The 22,117-nt window shown below is 32.8% G+C and overlaps 1 protein-coding gene across 2 annotated transcripts; it reads left to right on the forward strand.

Moving 5' to 3' along the window:
- LOC109721127 (growth-regulating factor 6-like) lies at positions 11,749-16,369 on the forward strand. 2 transcript variants are annotated; one of them, XM_020248556.1, is made up of 4 exons: positions 11,749-12,292; positions 12,884-13,108; positions 13,746-14,061; positions 15,328-16,369. In XM_020248556.1, exons 1-4 carry the CDS (start codon positions 12,163-12,165, stop codon positions 16,070-16,072), a joined length of 1,416 nt encoding a protein of 471 aa, XP_020104145.1. In that variant the 5' UTR covers positions 11,749-12,162; the 3' UTR covers positions 16,073-16,369. The 2 variants fall into 2 exon arrangements, with proteins under 2 accessions (XP_020104145.1, XP_020104144.1); XM_020248555.1 differs by having other exon boundaries at positions 12,206-12,759.

Genomic DNA, 22,117 nt, shown 5'->3' on the forward strand with positions numbered 1-22,117 from the left:
GTAACGACGCGGGCCACTTAGTTTAAAAATAGAAACCGAAGGGTTAAAATGTAATTTGAAGCTCTGTGCGAAAATGTCGGAAAACACCCTCAAATACAACATATTTGATATTAAACCCCCCCCCCGGCCACTTTAATTGTTTGATAAAATTGTACCGAGTTTAATTGGACTGTGAATCATTTTGAAGCAGCAATCCAATCTTTTAAAACTTTAATTTACTATCTAATATTTTTTAAATTTATTTTATTTGAGTCAGTCAATGATAATTTGATTTTAAATTTTAAATTTTAAACACAATTTTCGTAACTATAAATTTATTACAATAAATAATTGGTTTAGATTTTAAAGTTAAAATAAAATATTATTAATTGGCTTAAATAAAATAAATTAAAAAATTGGATAGAAAAATTTAAATTTTAAAAGATTGATTAGCAAATTCAAAATGGTCTATAACTTAGATAAGCTCTATACGTGTTTAGAACATTATGAAATAGTGCCCTAAGTTATTTCTCTTTTATTTTTTTTATAGAGATCTCTTAAACTGTTAATTTTTAGTAAAAAATTTTAGATACGTATCCAATTCATTAGTAATTTTATCAAATTTGATAAATAAAACTAAGTCAATTAATAATTAATTAATATCAGATAAATTTATTTTTAATGGCTGATTCACGAAACTGGGCCTTGGGCCATCGTATAACATTCGTGGGCCGTGCTATCTCTTTCTTTCTTTCAAATTATTATTATTATTATTATTATTATTTATTATTATTAGTATTATTATTATTATTATTATTATTATTATTATTATTATTATTATTTGGAGAGGCTAAAATATAGATAATTCTCTTGAATCATACNACAAACCCCCTAAACCTAAAAAAGAAAAAAACCCTAATCGAACCAAATTACACCTAGATTACTTATACTGATACATAAATCAGTAAAAATTCACAAGGGGATTAGGATTTAGAGATAGAGATAGAATTAGAGATTAGATTTAACAGATTCGTTTTTAAAAAATTAGAGATAAGAGATAAACATCGAAACATATACTCGATCCAACATTTAGAAAAGATACGAAAAGATTTAAAAGGCGGAGGAGACGAAACCCTCGCCGCCGTGCGCCGCGGCGGAGCACCGCCGCATCGCCGGCGAGTGTAACGACGCGGCTAGGGATGTCAATGGGTATGGATACCCGAAATATTATCCAAATTCGAGCCCGAACGGGGCGGGTTTATCGGGAGTTAAACGGGTATGGATTCGGTTAAGAATATAAAAAATAAAAATCTGACGGATATGGATACGGGTATGGATTTTGTTACCCGACCAGAGCCCGAACCAGAATCCAAATAAATTATATATATACATAATTTATTTTTATTTATTTATATAATATATAAAATATTTAATAATTTTTATTTTTTAGATTTTTATTCAACGGTATGAATTTTTAAAATCCGTCGGGTTCGAGTCAGGATTCGGGTTTCGGGTTTTTGGCTGAGTACGGATATGGGTATTGATTTTTAAAACTCGCCAGGTTCATGTCCGAATACGGATTTTAATTTAATTTTCGAGTTCGGATTCAGATTTTTAAAATCCAATCCAAATCCGACCCGTTTACATCCCTAGACACATAGTTTAAAAGTAGAAACCGAAGGTTTAAAAAGTAATTTGAAGCTCTGTGCGAAAATGTCGGAAAACACCCTCATATACAACGGATTTGATCTATCCCCCTCAACTTTAATTGTTTGATAAAATTGTACCGAGTTTATTTGCACTATGAATCATTTTGAATCAGCTATCCAATCTTTTAAAACTTTAATTTACTATCTAATATTTTTTAAATTTATTTTATTTCAGTCAGTCAATGATAATTTGATTTCAAATTTTAAATTTAAACATAATTTTCGTAACTATAAATTTATTACAATAAATAATTGGTTTAGATTTTAAAGTTAAAATAAAATATTATTAATTGGCTTAAATAAAATAAATTAAAAAATTGGATAGGAAAATTAAAATTTTAAAAGATTGATTAGCAAATTCAAAATGGTTTATAACTCAGATAAGTTTTGTATGTCTTTAGAACATTATGAAATAGTGCCCTAAGTTATTTCACTTTTATTTTTTTTTATAGAGATCTCTTAAACTGCTAATTTTTAGTAAAAAATTTTAGATAGGTATCCAATTCATTAGTAATTTTATCAAATTTGATAAATAAATCTAAGTCAATTAATAATTAATTAATATCAGATAAATTTATTTTTAATGGCTGATTCACGAAACTGGGCCTTGGGCCATCGTATAACATTCGTGGGCCGTGCTATTATTTATTATTATTATTATTATTATTATTATTATTATTTGGAGCGAGTTTAAAATATAGATAATCTCATTGAATCATACACTTCTCATTCCTAAAATACACAAAAAAAAAAAAAAAAAATCCTCAGTTTTTGTGTTTTTATGTTTAACCTCTTTTATCTTTTTTTTTTTCTATGTAATGTTGAATATGCAAAATAGAAACACCATTTTCTTATAATTTAAGGCTTTAAGCTTGTGAAATTTTTTTTTTCACATTCTTTATGATTACTTTATTTAATTGTTCTTTGATTTAATTCAAATTTATTGTTTGAACTATCAAGAAATCTAAAATTCAAATATAAGGAGAAGTGTTGAATATATAAAGTAGAAAAGGAATTATATTTATAAGCTGCTTAAGAGCTTAGAAAAGGATGTGAATAAAAAATCATTTTAAATAAATAAGAAATATGAATAAAATTAATTAATCAATTAATTAAATTCTGTGACAATGATATATTTTGGATTCATATCTTGGTTTTACATTGGATTAGTATCCAATTGGGTTATTTTTTTTATTTATTGCGCAAATCCCAACACCGAGAACATGCAACAACAAACACTTTAACATACACTAATAGGGGATTAAGTAGTAATTAATTATTTAATTAATTTAGTTTTGCATTACTTAATTTCCATGTGATCTTACGCATGCATTAGTAACATCTTGGTTAACGAGAAATGACCACCTAAAAGTATGCAACAAAAATAAGGTATTAGTTAATAAAAAAAAAAATTATGCATAAAATTTATCTGAATTATAAATTATTTTGAATCGATTACTCAATTTTTCTAAATTTCGATTTTACTTTCCAATTTTCTATTCATTTGATTTGAATCAATTAACTTATTTTGACTTTAAAATTTAAGCTAATTATTTATCTTAATAAATTTATGGTTGCGAAAATTATATGAACTATACTAATTAAATCTGCCACGATAAACAATGCATTTAAATTTTTGACTGATTCAAATCAAATAAAGTAAAAAGTTGGATATAAAATCGAAAGTTTAAAAGATTGAGTAGGTAAATCAAATTGATTCATAGTTTAGGTCAGCTCTGTACATTTTTACTAAAAAAAACTACAACATAAAAAAAAAAAATTGTGTTTTTTTGGGGCAAAATTTGTAGGTAGTCCTAAAACTTTTGATGAATTACACACACGGTACACTTTATCTTTTACTTGTAAAAACCCGCAAAACAGTTGATTACTCTAAAAATTTTAAATTTTTTGTTATGTATTTAACAATAGACTCAGGCTCTCTTACTACGATATCATGTTATTAAGCAACTAATTATTCAACAGGATTATATATTCAACAGGATTAGCACCTTAATTATGTCTCCTCTGTATAAAATTTTCATTTAAAATCTCCACCATCTACTTTGAGTATAACAACAAATTTAGGAATTCCGTTGCAAGAAAATATATATGACAAAAAGGAAACATTGCTAGAGAATAGGTGAAAAGTGATTAATCAAAAGTTTAATTAAGGACTATATTATATTTACATCCCTTTTTTGCAAAGAGAATATGATATAAGATTAGGGTTGTTAATTAATTATCCCACCTTAATTATTTTTTATCCCTGTTGGTGTGCGGAATCTTTGTTGTATTCCTAGGAAAGATCCTTAAAATAGGAAATGCACCATTCATTGGGTTTCCCCAAACTTAACTTGCATCTTGCATTTTTTTTTTTTAATGGTTAATTGCATACAACTCCCTATAAACATGACGAATTATAAATATATCGCTACAAAATTCAACTTTCTTAGGTTATTCCTGTAAAAGTTCTAATATTTTTAGTCCCTGCTGTTAGGATCCGCCAGAAAAAATTAATTAATCATAATTAAAATACTTAACCCTGGTTAGTTAATGAGGTAAATTGATATTTTACCCCTCTTATTATAATACATTTTTCTCTTAATTAAAACCCTAGCAATGAAAACTCTTTTCTTCTTCCTCTTCCTCTTCCTCTTCCTTTCTCCCTTCCATGCCAGGTTCGAATCCATAACTAGAATTTCTCCGTCCTCATTCATATAAGACGCGTGTTGTTTGTCCATATCGAACGTGTGTTGCTTTCTTATTCAATTTTCTCTATAATTTTTTTTTATTTTGCTTAAAAAAAAGCTTTAGGAACAAAGGAGTGAGAGAAGAAATTATAATAATGGTGGATTGGGTTGGGTTTTAAAGAAAAAGAAGATAATCATTGAAAATTTTGAAAGTGTGCCTACGGACTCATGACCTGCATATTTGATTAAAAAAGAAAAAAAAAACTTAATTTATGTGGGGAAAGATGTGGCCTGCTTATAAAACTTTGGAAATAAAACTTATAATTGGGCTAGAATGTTATCAGCAGCAAATAGGTTCTGTTGCCATTCATTTATTTTCAATAATAGAGTTTCTAAATCAAACAATCGGTATTGTTGAATATGATCTATATCACTTAAAGTATCTAACAATTAAATTTAGCAGACTCGCAAACAACGTTTGATCACCAGCCCTAATTTTGAGATGTGATGGTTAGGGATGTCAATGGGTTGAGTTTGGGTCGGGTTTTCAAAAAGACGAATCCGAACCCGAAAACTAAATTAAAACTCGTACCCGGACCCGAACCCAGCGGGTTTTAAAAACCCATACACATATATATCCGTCCTAGACCAAAAACCCGAAACCCAAACCCGTATCCAAACCCGGTGGGTTTTAAAAATCCATACCATTGGATAAAGATATATGAATAAAAATTATTGAGTATTTTATATATTATATAAATAAATAAAAATAAATTTTATATATATATATATATATATATATACTGATAGTACCGTACCATAATACTATAAAGTTTATTGGGCGTTCCCGGGTTCGGGTTCATGTCGGATTTGGATTTGAGTCGAGTAAATACAAAATCCCATACCTTGTATTTATACTTCGCCGGACTTTTTATTTTTTTTATAACTCCACCCTAACCGATCCCATACCTATTACGTTAGATAAATGTCACCCTCCGTTTAGATCGGATTCGGATAATATGTTCGGAATATTGGCATCCCTTAGAGGTGGTAAGATAAAGTGGGGGGCGCGGTGATGAGTGGGGGTGGTGTTGTTGGTGCATTTGAAGACAGGTGTCGCCTTCAAAGCGGCGACCGTGACGCGGCGCAGGTTCGTTTTATCCTCCCTCTCTCCGTGGGCACCCAACCCCTCGTGTTCCCCACCGGGAAACCGAACCACCCCCACCGCCCCGTACGTAACACACACACTCTCTCTCTCCCCCTCTTAAATTAAATTTTATATTAAATCTAAATTAAACTCTCTCATTAAATATATAATAAAATTTAATTAATGGCCTACATTTCATTGTTATAAATTACCAGTCCACAATAAATGAGAGTCCGATTTATTTCCCATGGAGGGCTCAAAGTGATACATCTCAAAATTAATACCAATAATTTAAAAAGTGAAGAGCACGAATCAAATACGTATCAGGCTTAGTTTAGAATGACGGTGTTTGAAAAAAAATGTGGCTTTGCTGAATAGCTTTTTAATGAGATTTTGTTAAAACCGTTAGCTGGATCATATGTTCATTTCGCGTTCAAATTGTATGAGACTGTTCTAATTTGAACATTTTTTTGTTGGAATCTCAGTACCGTATTGAACAATAAATTTAGACCATACTACTATTTTATAAAAAAATTTGATCTTACAAGCCGCTCAATTCGGAGCGGATAAAGTCGGGAGCAACATCAAAACGGATCCATTTACGTGCCAAACAACGATGCCACGTGGACGAAGAGCATTGGGTCTCGAACCGGGCGGAGACGTCGCAATCAATCTCGGCCGTCGGATTCCCCCGAAAGCAACCCATGGTGATGATGATGATGATGATGATGATGATCACGACGCCCACCACCAATAGGGCTCCGCAATATCTCGTGAGCTCCACAAATCTTTTCCCTGCACCTGGTGTATATACATGTGTAATACACCACAACCTAAAAGTAATAAATTTTGGACAAAAATTCGTTTATTTGTAGACTACAATGCATCTATTAATCTATATATTAATTTTTAATAGGAAAACTTCAAAAACCCTCCCGTAGTTTCACACTTTTTTATTTTAGTATCCTGTAGTTTAAAGTGTATCAAGTTAGTACTCTGTGATTTCGCACTTTCTCACTTTAGTACCATGTGGTTTAAAGTATATCAAGTTAGTACTCTGTGGTTTAAAGCGTATCAAGTTAGTATTCTGTAGTTTTATTTTTGTATCAAGTTAATACCCTGTGGTTTTATTTTGGTATCAAGTTAGTACACTGTGATTTTATTTTTCTCTTAATAAAATATTAAACCACAAGATACTAAAATAAGAAAGTGCGAAACCGCAGGGTACTAATTTGATATACTTTAAACCACAGGGTACTAAGATGAGAAAGTGCGAAACCACAGGGTACTAATTTGATATACTTTTAAACCACAGGATATTAAAGTGAGAAAGAGTGAACCACAAGGAGGATATTTGAAGTTTTTTCATTTTAAAATTTTAATTATTAAAAATTATTTGCGGTTCATGAGGTGCACGATTACACTGGGCGGAGGCAATAATTTTCTCCGCGATATTTTCTCTCTCCGGGTGCGGGTGGGTCGAGACCCGACCTAATCCTATTCGGATCCGGACGAGGACCCCACCCGCATTGATTGCGAGGCTTCGGACTCGGCCGCATAATTTGTTTGGTGTTCCCACGGGAGAAAATGTTCGCTGCACCTGGTCTATACACGCTCTATGATATGCATGCAGTTGAAAATATAATAGTTATAACTATATATATTTTGTTTGATTAAAAGTGGTAAAACGAGTAGTATCATAAATAAATAATTTATTTCGTTGCATATTGAAACTAAAGTTAATTTGAATGTAGTTCTAAATATTGCGGTTGAGCATTCTTAAAATTAGTTTCCAAAATTTACGATTTTGATATGTAAATAGTTTAAATGTAATAGAACAGATCTAATAAATTAGAATTTTATTTTAGAATCTTAATTATAAAATATAGACAACATATGAGATATTCCGGTACGCTCGAAATAATTTCTTAGCACACAGCACAATGCGTCCTATACTATGTGGTTAGGCCATCGAGATACGGAGATATACGGAGCATTCATATCGTTCATAAATATTTTAGGGGATTTATATCAAGATTCCAATCATAATTATTTATAGTTGCAGCAGCGCTTCCACTTCTGAAAATAAAATGCTTAGGCTTGTTTGGCTTAATTTTTAGTCCTATCGATCGATAGCAAAATCTAAATCAAACGAGGTGCTTCGTTCGTGGACAATGACTGCTTTTGTTCATGGTATGTTTTGATGATTTTCTGTAAGCAACCAAATTTAGTATATTTTATCACTAAAATCCTGTACAGTATGCTAACCTACCACACAGTTGGGCCAAATAGACGCTTAGTTTAGAAGTTCATCACTACAAAAGTTTTTTACTGTATATTTATTAAATATCTGAATCTTGATTTTAAGATTGTAGCAAAATACCGACTTTCCCTAGCGCAAGTGGGAAAAAGGCTTGGTGGTTGGTATCCGAGACCCAAGTTCGAATCCTAGTTAATTCACATTTCCAGCTAAGTTTATTTCTAAATGAAATAAACGAAGCGGGTAGCATGCAACCTTTCTCTCTCAAAAAAAAGAAGAAGATTGTAACAAAATTCAACGTCTATAAGGCTAAAAGTTATAATACTTTCTTTTCTTATTTTCATGACTTATTCGTAAGTTTCGTCAGTAGGCACTGTCAGAATAGTTAATGAGAATTTCTTTAGTTTCCAGTAAGTTGCGAGCTTAGGTACCCAATAATAAACACACAAATGCTCAAACCCCTGGCTTCTTAGATCGACTATCTAAATTTATTTCTATATTGAAAAAAAAAAAAAGTTAGAAACTAAGTTGAGGTTATAGCATGGTCCATTTACTTTTACCTAAAATATGGTGCCTTAATTTGCTTTTAAAATCCTCTAGCTTTTTACCAAAAAATGCATGTGGTGGAACCCAAACTCTCCCCTAACAGTCCAAATTCTCCAACCTTCTAGTAAAGCAACCCTTCAACTTTACCTGCACCCACCCACCACCCTCCAAATCCCCTCTCTCTCTCTCTCTCTCTCTCTCTCTCTCTAGAAATATATGTGTATATTTCTCTTAGATATATTCATATATATAAAAAAACAACAATATTTACTCAAATGGCAAGCTTAATGTTTTTTTTTTAATGTTTGTTTTTAAAATATATTCTTATCCATCTTACTATAAATAAGAGTTAAATCTAAGATGTCCTACGTCGCATATCAGCAAATATACTAATAAAATTGTGTAAGATTGATTAGATATAAGTTCTATAGTATATAAAATATTTATTATATATATATGTAGAAGATATTTTTTTTCTTTCTCTCTCCCTCTTCCTTGTTCTTATTCATTCGTGCCCCTCCATGTGCAAGCTTGCACACCCCAATGTGAACAGCAACACCCAACATTCTCAAAGATAACAAGATATGAAGCAAAGTATACAAGCACTACACACACATGTGGATGGTTATATAAATATATAATATGTGTGGAGCCATTGAAAATCCCAACTCAACCACTGCTTTATTTTAAATGGAGCCTCGTGCTCCCCAAATAAAGCCACGGGGCCTTCACCTCATCCTTTTCCTATGCATGATTAGATGAAGCTACCACACCCATGCACCCAATACACAACTCTTTAGTTGTAGTACTTGTATGCAAGTACACATATGTACATACATACATACATATATAAGTTAAAAATACACCTATATTGCTAAATGTATTCATGCATGAGTCAAAGATAATACGTACGTAATTTATATTTTATACAATACCAAATTGTATTGAAAAAAAAGAAAGGGGGAAAGAGAGTGGGTTTAACTGTTTAAGTCGAGTCAAAGATTTGGTGCGTGCATGTCACATGGCATTGCATTAATTATTGTCTATGCATCCACACTAACAACTTGCATAAATATACATAAAATTATATATATGCACTTTATATTTGATGTATATCTTACACTATATATAAAATTACAATATTACAATTACTATATAACAAAGCGGTTATTATTCTATAAAACAAAGTATTAATTAAAAAATTTCTTACGAATTTATAACCAATACCCGTAAGGCTAGATCTATATAAGTACATACAAAGTTTTCTAATTAGTTAAACTTTTTGTTTTGAGAATTGTTAATTATATTCCTCAATTTTGGGGCAAACATAGCAAATTTAAATTTTTTTGCATGATTTTTATTTTTTTCTCTATAGCAATAAAATTTGTTCTATATTTTTTTTTTACTTTCACGTTTACCATCCTATCCTAATGCATATAAAATAAACCATATATCAGTAAGTTCACAAATAGAAAAAAAAGGTACAAGTTAAGAGTGTTTTTTTATTATTATTATTTTTTTGGAAGTTGCTTTATGGAATAAGTTATTCTTTTCTTGACTCTAGCAACTAATATTTTCTTAGCTTAAGACATGAATAAGATTTTGCCCTTTTCTCTTTTTTTTTTGGCATTCCTAAAAATTGCAAAGGTGTCGGCATGCCCAAAACAAGGAGATATTAGTGCATGAACCTGGTCCACCACATTATTCATGATTTTTTATTTAATTTGTTTGTTCGACAGAAACTTCTTTTCTTAAACATACAAACATATGGATCGAGCCTTCAGCCTCAGAGGCGACAACTCGGATAGTAATCATTGCGTTAGAAAAGTGATTAATGCTACTCATAACTCAACAATACATAATCTAAAATAATAGTTTAATTTTGTGATTTATAGGATCGAAAACTTAGAAAAGCTTATTCCTTCAAGAATAGAAAAGGGGAAAGGTTGTAATTTGGTTGGCAAATTGTGTTTTATTTCACAGTTAAATTATTTGAATCTACTTAAAAACTATATATGTTTAAGTATTTATGACTTAATTTAAATTTTTTTAAAAAAATTGTAGAAAAATTGTGTCATGTCATGCTATTTTTTGTTTAAGATACTCATGTTGTATTTGTCTAGGACTTTAATTTTGGATCATGCAATGGCGTTATATTTGGAATTACTATCCCAAAATATAGCTTGAAATTAACTTACTATATATCTTCATAATATAGGTTGAAACATTACTTTAACTATTTGGTTTCCAACCAAAATAGAAAATATATAAAGTGGATCACAATTTCCACCTTGGAAATGTGATTTGATTTCGAACTTTTAATCAAGAGTTAAAATTGAAGGACTATGCGATTACCGCTTTATTAAGGTAAAATAAAATCCGTAGCATTAATTATTCTATTGGATCAAATTGTTGCAATGACAATCTATTGAAGCCCAAAACTTTTCTACTTATATTTGCCATATGGTGCTAAATATCTATAGTTTATTACTCTCACTATTTAGAGCAGCTGACATATATCTATTTTTCGACTATTATGATTTAGATTTGATTTTTTACTTCAGATAAGATGTATGAGTACAAATAGTTGGCTGGCATTTATAAAGAAAAAAAAACTTTAATTTGCCCTACTATTAATAGTGCATTTTTACTTTGTAATTCTGTGGTTCAGAAAGATACACTTAATTATATCCTATACTTTTATTTCTATTTTAACAAAAATTTGTTGTCTAATAGGATTATAAAATAAATTTTTTTTGAAGACCGTAGAATGATACTTCATTCTTTTTTTTTTTTTTATAATGAAACAGAAATAAAAGAATATGATAGTTAAACGTAACTTTTGAATCACATGATGGCAAAATAAAAATTTGCTAGGTAGTTATGCGCGGCATTTTGAACCACGAACCAACCGGCCATAGCGCAAATTGCAAAAGACTTGATGGTTGGTATTCGAGATCACAAATTCGAAGTCTAGCTGATTCACATTTTCAACTAAGTTTTTTCTTAATAAAAATAAATAAAATAAGTAACATGCTATCTTTTTAATTTTTAGAAATATTTTTTTGAACCAACACCTCTCTCCCCTCTCTCTCTCTCTCTATATATATATATATATAAATAGGACTACTATATTCTTATGAGTATAGACATATTTATACTCATAAGTTTTTGGTTCTTAGATGAAAAAATGTACGGTTAGAATGATAGTGGTCCTTTAAGGTTGAATGGTTATGAGTACAGTACTCAAACACACACTCTCTCTCTCTCTCTCTGTATATATAACAAATTGGAATAAAAAGGAAGAGGACCAATGCATGGTGGACCAGGTTCATGCAATAACTTGTCCCAAAATAGAGAGCAAGGAACTAGTTCTCTCTCTCTCTCTCTCTCTCTCTCTCTAACAAGCATCCTCTCCCAAAAGGCCAAAAACCACCCTGGTTTTCTGAGCTCAACACCCCCAACCCCCCAAACCCCCAAAACCCACCCCACTCTTCTTCCTCCTCCTCCCCCCACCACCACCATCACAAAAAATGCTCCCTCCTCCTCCTCCTCCTCCTCCCCAAGTCCAATGAACCCAACTCCACCCACAAGCTAGCTAGACCTGGTGCACTGCCACACCATGAACTCAGGTGGTGGAGCAGGGGTGGCCATGGACTCTGGCATGGTGGTGGTGGTGGTGGGGCCTCCTCCTCCTCCTCATCCTCCTCCCCCTCCTTGGCCCCCTCACTGGGCCCTCCTCCATTGTCCCCCTCCTCTGGCTTCCTCAAGCATGGGAGGAGGGGGAGCAGTGTTGGGGGGTCAGAGGAGGCCCAGCTCAGGCTCTTGAAGATGCCCAGAACCACTGAGCACATGCTCTGCTTCTCCTCATCAACCAAAGATGACACCTTTCCTTACTACAACCACCACACACCACCACCACCACCCCCTTCTTCCACCCCATCTTTTCTCACCAATGCAGGTACTAGTCATTGGATCAGGATCTTTTCATGTCTTGCTTCTTCTCCTCCTCTTTTTTCCCACCCTCCCCCTTAAAAAAAAAAAAAAAAAGGTTTTTTTTTTTAAAAAAAAATTATTTTGTTTCATTTTGGGGGTCTTGTCAATATAGATGATGGAGAGTAGTGGGATGGATCATGGATGTGGATCTTATTTTATTTTTAAAGGTGTTTCTTTTCCTTTCACTAATTAGTGGGGACAAAAAAGATCAAATAGGAGGAAAAGGGAGCATAAAACACTAGTATCCAATGTTGTTCTTTTCTCCTCCCCCCCTCCTTTTTTTTTTTCTTTGCTTCTATTAAGTCTTCAAGGAAAATGCTAGCAAAAGTCCCTCCTTTTTCCCTTTTTTTATTTTCGTGTGTGTGTTCTTATTTCCTAAGTCTAACAAATGAAAAAAGAAGACCCAAATCATGGTTTTGTGCATCTTTGATGGTTAGTTCCTTTACTTTCATTCTTATTAAGAAAACAAAAAAAAAAAAAGAGAGAGAGAAAAAAGTGGAACTTCTCATGCTCTTCTCTCTTATACTTTTTTCTCTCTTTTGTTTTAATGGTTTAGGATTGTTTTCTGGGAGCTCAAACACAAGCATGAATGGGGTATTGGCAAGGGTGAGAGGGCCCTTCACTCCATCTCAATGGATGGAGCTGGAGCACCAAGCTTTGATCTACAAGTACATTGTTGCAAATGCACCCATACCAAGTAGTCTCCTTATCCCCATTAGAAGGAGCCTCAACCCATCTGGGTTCCCTCCATTCTCTGCTCCATCTTTTGGCTCATCCACATGTAAGGTTCTCTATCTTTGTTTATTTTATCATTTATTATTATTATTATTATGTGTCTTTATATCAATTTTTGGGACAAAATGCAAGTGGAATTTTTTTTTTTTTTTAAGAAGCTTGTGATAGTACATTAGCTATGTCAGTCTAATATATTTAATTCTTGTTGGAAAGTTTAATGTGAGAAGTCCGGAAAATTTGAACTGAGGATCTCCTGCTCTAATGCCATGCGGAATATTCATCTCTCTTTAAAAGCTTAAGTTTTTAGAGAACAGTGTTTTAGTCTTTTATACACTCGGGAGTTTTCCCTTTTATTGTCATTTTGTGAGTTTGTGAGATTTGGGTATGTTGTATTTTCCATCTTCTATAGTGAAATCTCTAATTCCTGTGGACATAAATCTGCATGTTACCTCTCTCTATTTGCTCTGTTTGTCCTTGGCCGACGAACGTTGTTCGATCCGCGGTTGGCCATAGCAGCTATGAATAACTAACATACAAACACTCGCGCATTATCTAGTAGCCTATTATGGTATCATTGTGTTGCTTTGAGTAGTTTTACATACCAAGCAAGTTTTTTTATGGTTCAAATGTGTCATTGATTTAGTCAAAGAAACATCTGTTTGTTTGTTTTGTTTTTGTTTTAGTGGGGTGGGGAAATTTCCAACTGGGTTTTCCCGGAAATGCGGATCCCGAGCCGGGGAGATGCCGTCGGACGGACGGAAAGAAATGGCGGTGCTCGAGGGACGCAGTCGCAGACCAAAAGTATTGTGAGCGCCACATGAACCGGGGCCGCCACCGTTCAAGAAAGCATGTGGAAGGCCGCTCTGGCCACGCCGCCGCAAGACCATCCCCAACTTCTTCACAAGCTGCTTCCTCAGCTGTCCTCTCTACTGCAGAGCAGCAGGCAAAGAGTTTGGGGCCGAGTACTACTGCTGATCCTTGCCCTGCTCCGTTTAACAGGTATTGCTTTTGATCTTCTACATCCTTTTATATTCAAGTTGTAACTTTGGATCTTTGGTTGCGCGACTCTTCTTTTTTGTTGAATCGACTACAAAGGTTATTGGTTTTTTTTTTCGAATGCGTGAGTAATTGAAATAACTCAAGTAGTAATATTAGAGGTTCGGTTACTACTATCAATTGTCAAAGTCGGAACAGATATTTAGTAATGCACCAAGTAGAGCGTCACACTATGTTAGTCTGAAAAGGTTCAGTCAATATTTACTTGTTCGTCATCATAAATCACTTGACTAAGCCCTTCGTGCATGTACTCTATTATTCCAACTGAGCTAATTTGTGTGATTTTAGACATTGTCAGAGGTAATAAAAGTGCTTTATAAAGTCGCTAGGAGTTTAGAAAGTGGAGTACCCTATGATCATAACAAGATTTGCACGAGTTTACTAAATTTGACTCATCATAGATATGCGAGATTTGGTAATCGTTGAACATGTACTACCATTACAAATAGTTACAGCAGTATATCATCCTAAACTTTAAGAAGGAATCTATGTGCGGATGGATACTTATTGCCGTAGAGAAGTGGATTATCGTTCCACCTACACATTCACATGGTATTTCATCAAGTCGCAAAGAATAGTAGATTGTTAATGAAGTTGCACCACTTGCTATAATATTTATGTAAATTTTACTATTCCTGAGTATATCGAGTTTCGTTGTTGTCCTCAAACTTTTAGAGCCTGTTTGAATGCATTAACATCTTCGGTTTTTTTGGATTATTCTGAAACCGTCGTTATGAAAAATTATGGCTATAAGGGTGTCTGAAATAGACTACGTCGAACTCGTCAGTTGCAGCTGCAAAATAAAATCTCCATAAAGCACAAGTTTATCACTTGATAACTTCAAAATCCAAAATGGCTCGTAAGTCGGACATTCGACGCCCCAAACCTTGGAAGTCCTTCTGTTAAAAGCAAAAAATTTGTTGCCTGCTTCTAGTGCATATGTACATCCATGTGCGATGAATTTACCGACCCTTAGTCGTTCTCGTACTTTCGATCCATTCATCTAATTTCCGAGTATATAAAAGGCTGAGACTCAATGGTTTGTAACAAATTCAATGCCATTGTGTAATCCTTTTATGTTGTGAAAGTCCCACTTATAATTTTGTAAGTTTCTATATTTTCGATACAAACAACACTATTTATTGGTTAACGGAAAACATTACGTATATCTCTCTTTCGATGTTATGTTGATGAACTATGTTTTTGCAGGATGTTGATGGGCAAAGAAAAAGTAAATGATTATGCTGCGGACTCCCAAAGGCTCTCTATGCTTACTTCTATGAGCCAAAAGCCCATAGACTCTTCCTTTCCCATCTCGAAGCAACACAATCCCTTTGAGGAAGCCGCATTCTCAGATAACATCAACTTCCTTCCTGCGCCCAAACTCAATGAAAATTCGCAAACTCACCCTCTTCGCCATTTCTTTGATGATTGGCCCAAAAACCACTCTGATAGTTCTTCTCTCACCTGGCACGAGGTTGAAGAAATGCAATGCGAAAGAACCCAACTTTCTATATCTATCCCTATGACCTCCTCCGACTTCTCGTCCTCGTCTTCTCCTACTCATGAGAAGCTTACTCTTTCACCCCCTAGACTATCTCGCGAGAGTGAGTTTAGTCAAAAGCAAGTAAATTGGGTACCGATTTCTTGGGAGTCTTCGATAGGTGGACCTTTAGGAGAGGTGTTGAACAACACCAATAGCACAATACCAAAGGATCAAAGCAAGAACTTGTCATCATCTTCGCTGAATCTTTCGATGGACGGGTGGGACTTAGAGTCGTCGCCATCGGGAGTTCTTCAGAAGGCTAACTTCGGTTCGGTGTCTAGCAGCACCGGCAGTAGCCCGAGGCCGGAGAATCCGAAGGCTTATGAGTCTCATAAGAGCAGCGGAAGCCTGTGCAACGAGATACTCGGGTCAGGCCTTGCGAATTCCCTGACTATGCCTTCATTTTAAGCTTCTAAAAGAGTTATCTTCCAGTAGAAAATAGTGAAAAGTGTTATGTATCATGGTTTGTGGAGAGTGACTTTAGTTTTGCTTGCTAGTAAAATTATGGAGCATTTAGTTTCAGAAACTTGAATTTTTATGTTTATTTCCTTGGTTTTGTACTTTGTTCTTGGATTATCTCTTTGAAGAAGGATTGAAAGCCTCCTTATATGTATTCTGTCAAAAAAATGGCAAAAAGAGAAAAAAAAAGGACTTATGTACTTGATCTACAGCTATGTATAACAGGTTGGGTTTTAATTGATCTGATTGGTGATGTCTAATTAAAAATATTGCTTTAAATGTTTTTTTCTCTTTGCATTATCATGTGAAATTTTTTTTAAAAAAAACTTTCTTCTTACTGCAGTTTGATATCTGAAATTTCCATTCTCACAATTTGGTTTCTTTTGCACTACGGCACCGCCTTCTCGAAATGAATAGTACATTTTCCTTAGCTACTCCAGAGCTTCTGTAGATGTGCAGAAGCTCATAATCAGAACTTCTATCTTTTAAGACTCAGAAGCTTATTTATTTATTTTTCCAAGTTTTTGCTTTGCAGAATAAAGAAGTAGCCATGCATGGAAAAGCAGCATTTAGTTATACTAGCTGTTACATCTCTACATGGAAAATAAGAAAATGATTCCATGGATTGATTGAACTGTCACAGGACCATGAAATAGGATCAGTGAGCATGCAAAGGGAAGAGTGATAGCTGTCCATCCTTTTCCCCTCAATAAGCTTTCAATGTGCAGGATATATATATATATATATATATAGCTAGGTATTATTCTCCTATACTGTGGGTTTAAGAAAACAAATTATTGGTCTTCGTGCAGGATCTTTTTTCGAGCATGCAGTACGTGTAGATACGTACACTAGAGTCTAGACTGAAAAAATAATCGATATACAGACAAAATTTATTTACGATAAAATATTTATATATAGAGTAANATATATATATATATATATATAGCTTTTTATGATCAGCATGCATGGTTTGCCACCATGCAAAAACATTCTGTGATGATTGCCCCTGTAGAAGATACTTGAGTGGTGAACTGTTGCTTGTTGTTTATCTATATGGATGTTACTGCTGTGATAGTAACTTCCTCCTGTTGGAGAGGGAGAGGACACACACACACACACACACACAAAAAAAAAAAAAAAAAAAAAAAAAAGTTGTTGCTAGCCAGGGCAGCTGATTGACATTCTGTTGTGACGAGCACACAAATAGAAACGAAAATGACGAAAGTGAAGCAGACGAGCCACGAACAGAAAAATAAATAATATATAAATTTATGTGAAAATTTTTTTGTAGAAAAAAACAACAGGCGAAAAAGGAGAGGCTATGGAAAAAAGAAGTACAATGTTCTGAGTACAATGATCAATTTTTCGCCTTTAGGGCAAAATGAAGAAAAAAAACTCTTAACGAGCCCAAGCCCTCAGCTACCTACCACAGATATTCATTTTTTCTTCACAATTTATTTTTCAAATTGGTCGCACTGCAGAACTGTCGACGAGTCGGAGTCCTAAAACTGAAGTTCATTACTCATTTCGAGGCACATTTAACACATTAAAAAAAAAAAAAAAACCAGGGTATATAGGTGCGTGGTTTTCTGTAAAAGAAAAAGTGCTAATACTTAAATAGAAAAAGTGCTAATACTTACATTGGTACCTCCCATGACGGTTTTCAAAGCTGTATCACTCAAAAAAGAAAAAAAAAATTAATATAAGAACCTTTTTTTAGACGATACATAGGGGAGCATCCCTATAATATAACAAGTATCATCGCTTCAAAAAACGCCATCAAATTAATTTATTTAATATTAAATTTTACTATTATTTTTAATTTTTTAATACTTTAAAGCATCAAAATTTTAAAAAATTCTGACGTTTTAAAGCGTCAGAATATATTTTACCTACGCTAGGCATAAGCATCGGTATATATGTAGCAACTCTTCATTTAACGATATTTTAACCGACTTTCAAATGTAACGCTATACTATATTGGGATGCTTTTAAGCATCGTTTAATATAAAAAAAAAACATCTTTAAAATATTTTTTTTTTTTAGTGTATTACGACACCAGGCCTATTGCATTATATTTATTCCAAACTAGTTAATTAAGGCCAATCACATCCTATTGAATATGAAATTATTATTTTTTATATTTTTTTTTCTTCAACCATCAAACAACTTCTTTTTTTTTTTTCTCTATTTGGTTCAAGATACTAGACCTACTAATGTTCTCGCAAATGCTAGCTAACTTTGGGCCCCCATTGGGCCTGAGATCTTTCGGCCCCAAATCTACGGTTATTTTTTTTTTTTTTTTTTTTTTTTTTTTTTTTTAAGTTATTTTACTTACTAAGAGGTTACAAACATGCATGTTTATTTAAACAATGTAGAGATATCATGAATATTATTATATAAAGCTAATTTACACAGTACATGAAATTCAAAAATGGGCCCTAGCCTCTTCAAAAAAAAAAAAGTTCATTAATTGAACTCGACTTCTCGTGTAATGGGTCCCATAATCAGCATCTTTTAGTCTGTAAAATCTTTGATGCCCTGTTTGAAAGCATGAATATTTTATCCGGTATATCTCCATAATTTACTGGAGAAGCTTACACGAGTTAGTCAATGAGAAGTGTGATTAAATATCTAGAATTGAATATTGATATTCGACCTTCAAATTATTTTTTCAGATGAGATAAATCACTTTGTAGGTGAATATGTTGTCCTATCTAATTATGAATATCAAAACTTTTCAAAGAGCAGAAATCAAGCTTCTTTCTGACAATCACATTAGAAAATTCTTATACTGAATAAATTATTTTTGAATAACTTATTCCGACTTTCAAATAATAAGGCGTAAGTGCCAACCATTTAAGATCAGGATGCATACCAAATAACGTGCATCGGATCTCATCTCATTAGGGACTACTATCCGAAGCATCTGATCCTCTATCATAATAGAATGCTAAACTCTTTTTTCTTTTGATTTGAACTTTTCTCGATTTATTATCTTTCAAACACAATTCATATACGGTGATTCCTCTTGCTTGTAGATCTCTCTATGCAACATGATCAATTGAACATCTTTATGTTTTCCAAACACCCATGAAAGAGCTCATGAGATTGATTGATTTTTGACAGCATGTGGCCCTAAATCCTCTACCAGGTGCACCACCCATATATACATGTATAACCTCTTGCACAATAATTAAATACCAAAAAGGATGGCATAGCAAACCCCCTCAACAAATTTGAGGCCAAATCCACTTGAATCATGAGTCAATTTTTCTGCGAAAAATTTATCGTTCTCGAAAGGCCAAGAACACTTGCACTAGATTTTGATATGTTTGCCGCATCGCGAATTCGACGATCAGTTGTCGCCAACTAGAAGGTATCGATCGAGAAGACCATACAAAAGAAGCTTTCACTCTTCCCTCAACAAACAAACAAACAAAACCAAATCAATACAAAAAGTCACTCTTTGGTGGCTACTTACATACATACCTGGCTAAGATTTGAGGAACCAAGATATATATACATGCATTTAAAGCCACAACACACATTTCAACTTGTTCAATTAAATGAAGGACCATTGATATATATGATGCAATTTAAGAGCTAGTATACTACTCTCCACAAATTTTCAAAGCATCATTGGCTACCATTTTTCCATGTATCTCACTCTAGATTTTATTGCCTTTTAATTTCAACCAAAAAAAAGAAGAAAAAAACTAGATCCATGGATTTTAAAACATGTATTGATGTATTGATAATATCATAGTAGTGGCAATTTAAAGGGCCAAGATATATAGAGAAAGAGGGGTTTAAAACATGTAGTTCCCTTGTATTATGCATTAGAACACTTTCCCGCGTAAAATGAGAAGAAATTAGATGAAACTACATGTGTTTAAAGATTTCGATACAAGGCCCTCCTAATTTAATTATATATACAATGTTGTATGATCCTTTATTTAATTTCCCGTCTACAAGATAATCATATATTAGATATATATATGTTATATTTAATTACCATGTTGCACCTTATATATATATATATATATATGTGTGTGTCATCTTTGTAACTGGCTTATTATGCTTAACAACATGGATATATATATATAGTAGAGCTACTATGCTATCGGAAGTATAAAGTAGTTGATGCTTCCGATTTTTTAATCCTAAGATGCAATGAGAACGTACGATGGTGTTTTAATGAGTATAATTTTTCATTAATCAGTATGCACAAATTGGGAGTCAATTTTAGACAATGTAGAAAAATAGTAAAGTAACAACAAATTCAATATATAATTGAAGTATACTATATACTAACCATCCAAGATTGCGAATCTAGCTAAGAAGTTGCATTGTTACTTAATTTACCTTTGTTGCCTCCGCATTTGATTAACTAGCTAAAAGTTAATATATATTATATTATATTTTGTGTGTATGTTTGGGAGCTGGTGTACTTGTGTTAGAGTTTTAAATATTTTAGCCTTATAACCAAAATTAATTACCATTTCATTACCACGTAAATTAATTCAAAAGCATATATATATTTAGTGGTGAAAAGCCTCAAATATCAATTCAATGACAAAAAAAAACTAGAAATAAAACATTAAATTTACAATTAATTAAACAACGTACTCTTATATAAGTGGAGATCTGGTTGTTTAACTTCTCAACCTACACCATCAATTGCTGCATGAAAAACACTTGTGCTATAAAAATAATTTACACACAATAAAATCTAACAAGTGAAAATCTATAAGAGCAAAATCAATAAAAATTATACAACTTGATTTGCTAAAATGAAAACGATGTAGTGTTCAATCGACCAACCCGAACCACATGGCGCAATCAAGGTAATTCATATAATCAATCAATTAGCAATTACACAAGCAACTAGTAATTAATTACTTAGCTTTTCTTTAATTTATACTGTTAGTGTTATCTAAAAGATCGATATGATATAAATGGGTTGAAGAATAATCTTAACACTTTCGTTGGACATGCGCAGCAATACTGAATTATAACTTCATGCATGAAATTGATCGAAGGGCCGAAAACTGACTTTAACACCATGTTATTCAAAAAAAAAAAAAAAAAAAAAAACTAATCTAATAATAAATATAATTCATAGTAAAAGAAAATTAAAGGCTAGGACATATATATCTTCTCTACAGTGTATATATTTTGGGTTGGTGAACATGCAACGTATGCATTGTCATTATATATAAATATGTTATTATCACTACAACAAGGTTAGCAAAGCTAAAGTTGACCATATGTATTACCCTATTATTATAAATTTGTGAGGTGCACACGCAAATGCTTGCGACTATTAATTATGTTGAAGTCAGATGCAAGTAAACATCGAAAAAGTAATAATTTTGTGTGTAGTCAATTCACCACCCTAACAAAACAAGTATTATCGAGTTAATATATTTATTTAGTTAGATTTGACTAAGTAATTAGGAGATAACTCCTGGAGTTGACCAACCTCTATTAATTATAAGAGATAATGAGATGTTTAAGCCATTGACACGTTGCCACGTACATCACTCATCTACAAAAATGAGTTTAAAAAAAAAACATAATTATAACTATATCACCATGACAAGTTCTAGTTTTATAAATGTATTATTTTGTAAGTCGCTTAATTAAATTGTAGTGTTCTTTCGAATCTAATGTTTCGATATCACATGGTGTCAGAGCAATTTCTAAGTATCAGCTCTTTTGGTTATTATGGATTTTCTCCTAAGTTTTGGAGAGTTTCGAGTTTCATTTTCACATCTATCATTTCCCAACATATGTTCCATTCTGTTATCTCTTTTTCACATCTATAATGTTTTTTTTCTTTTTTTTTTGAGAGATAGATAGTACGCTATTCGCTTCATTTATTTCATTTAGAAATAAACTTAGCTGAAAATGTGAATCAACTAGGATTCAAACTTGGGTCTCGGGTACCAACCACCAAGCCCTTTGCCACTTGCTCTAGGGACG

This window comes from Ananas comosus, linkage group 15 (genome assembly GCF_001540865.1).
Source record: "Ananas comosus cultivar F153 linkage group 15, ASM154086v1, whole genome shotgun sequence".
Taxonomy (NCBI): domain Eukaryota; kingdom Viridiplantae; phylum Streptophyta; class Magnoliopsida; order Poales; family Bromeliaceae; genus Ananas; species Ananas comosus.

Coding starts and splice junctions, on each gene's coding strand:
- LOC109721127 (XM_020248556.1), top strand. CDS start 12,163: ATGCCCAGAACCACTGAGCACATGCTCTGCTTCTCCTCATCAACCAAA. Junction 12,293..12,883: donor ATCTTTTCTCACCAATGCAG/GTACTAGTCATT, acceptor TTAATGGTTTAG/GATTGTTTTCTGGGAGCTCA. Junction 13,109..13,745: donor ATCTTTTGGCTCATCCACAT/GTAAGGTTCTCT, acceptor TTTTTGTTTTAG/TGGGGTGGGGAAATTTCCAA.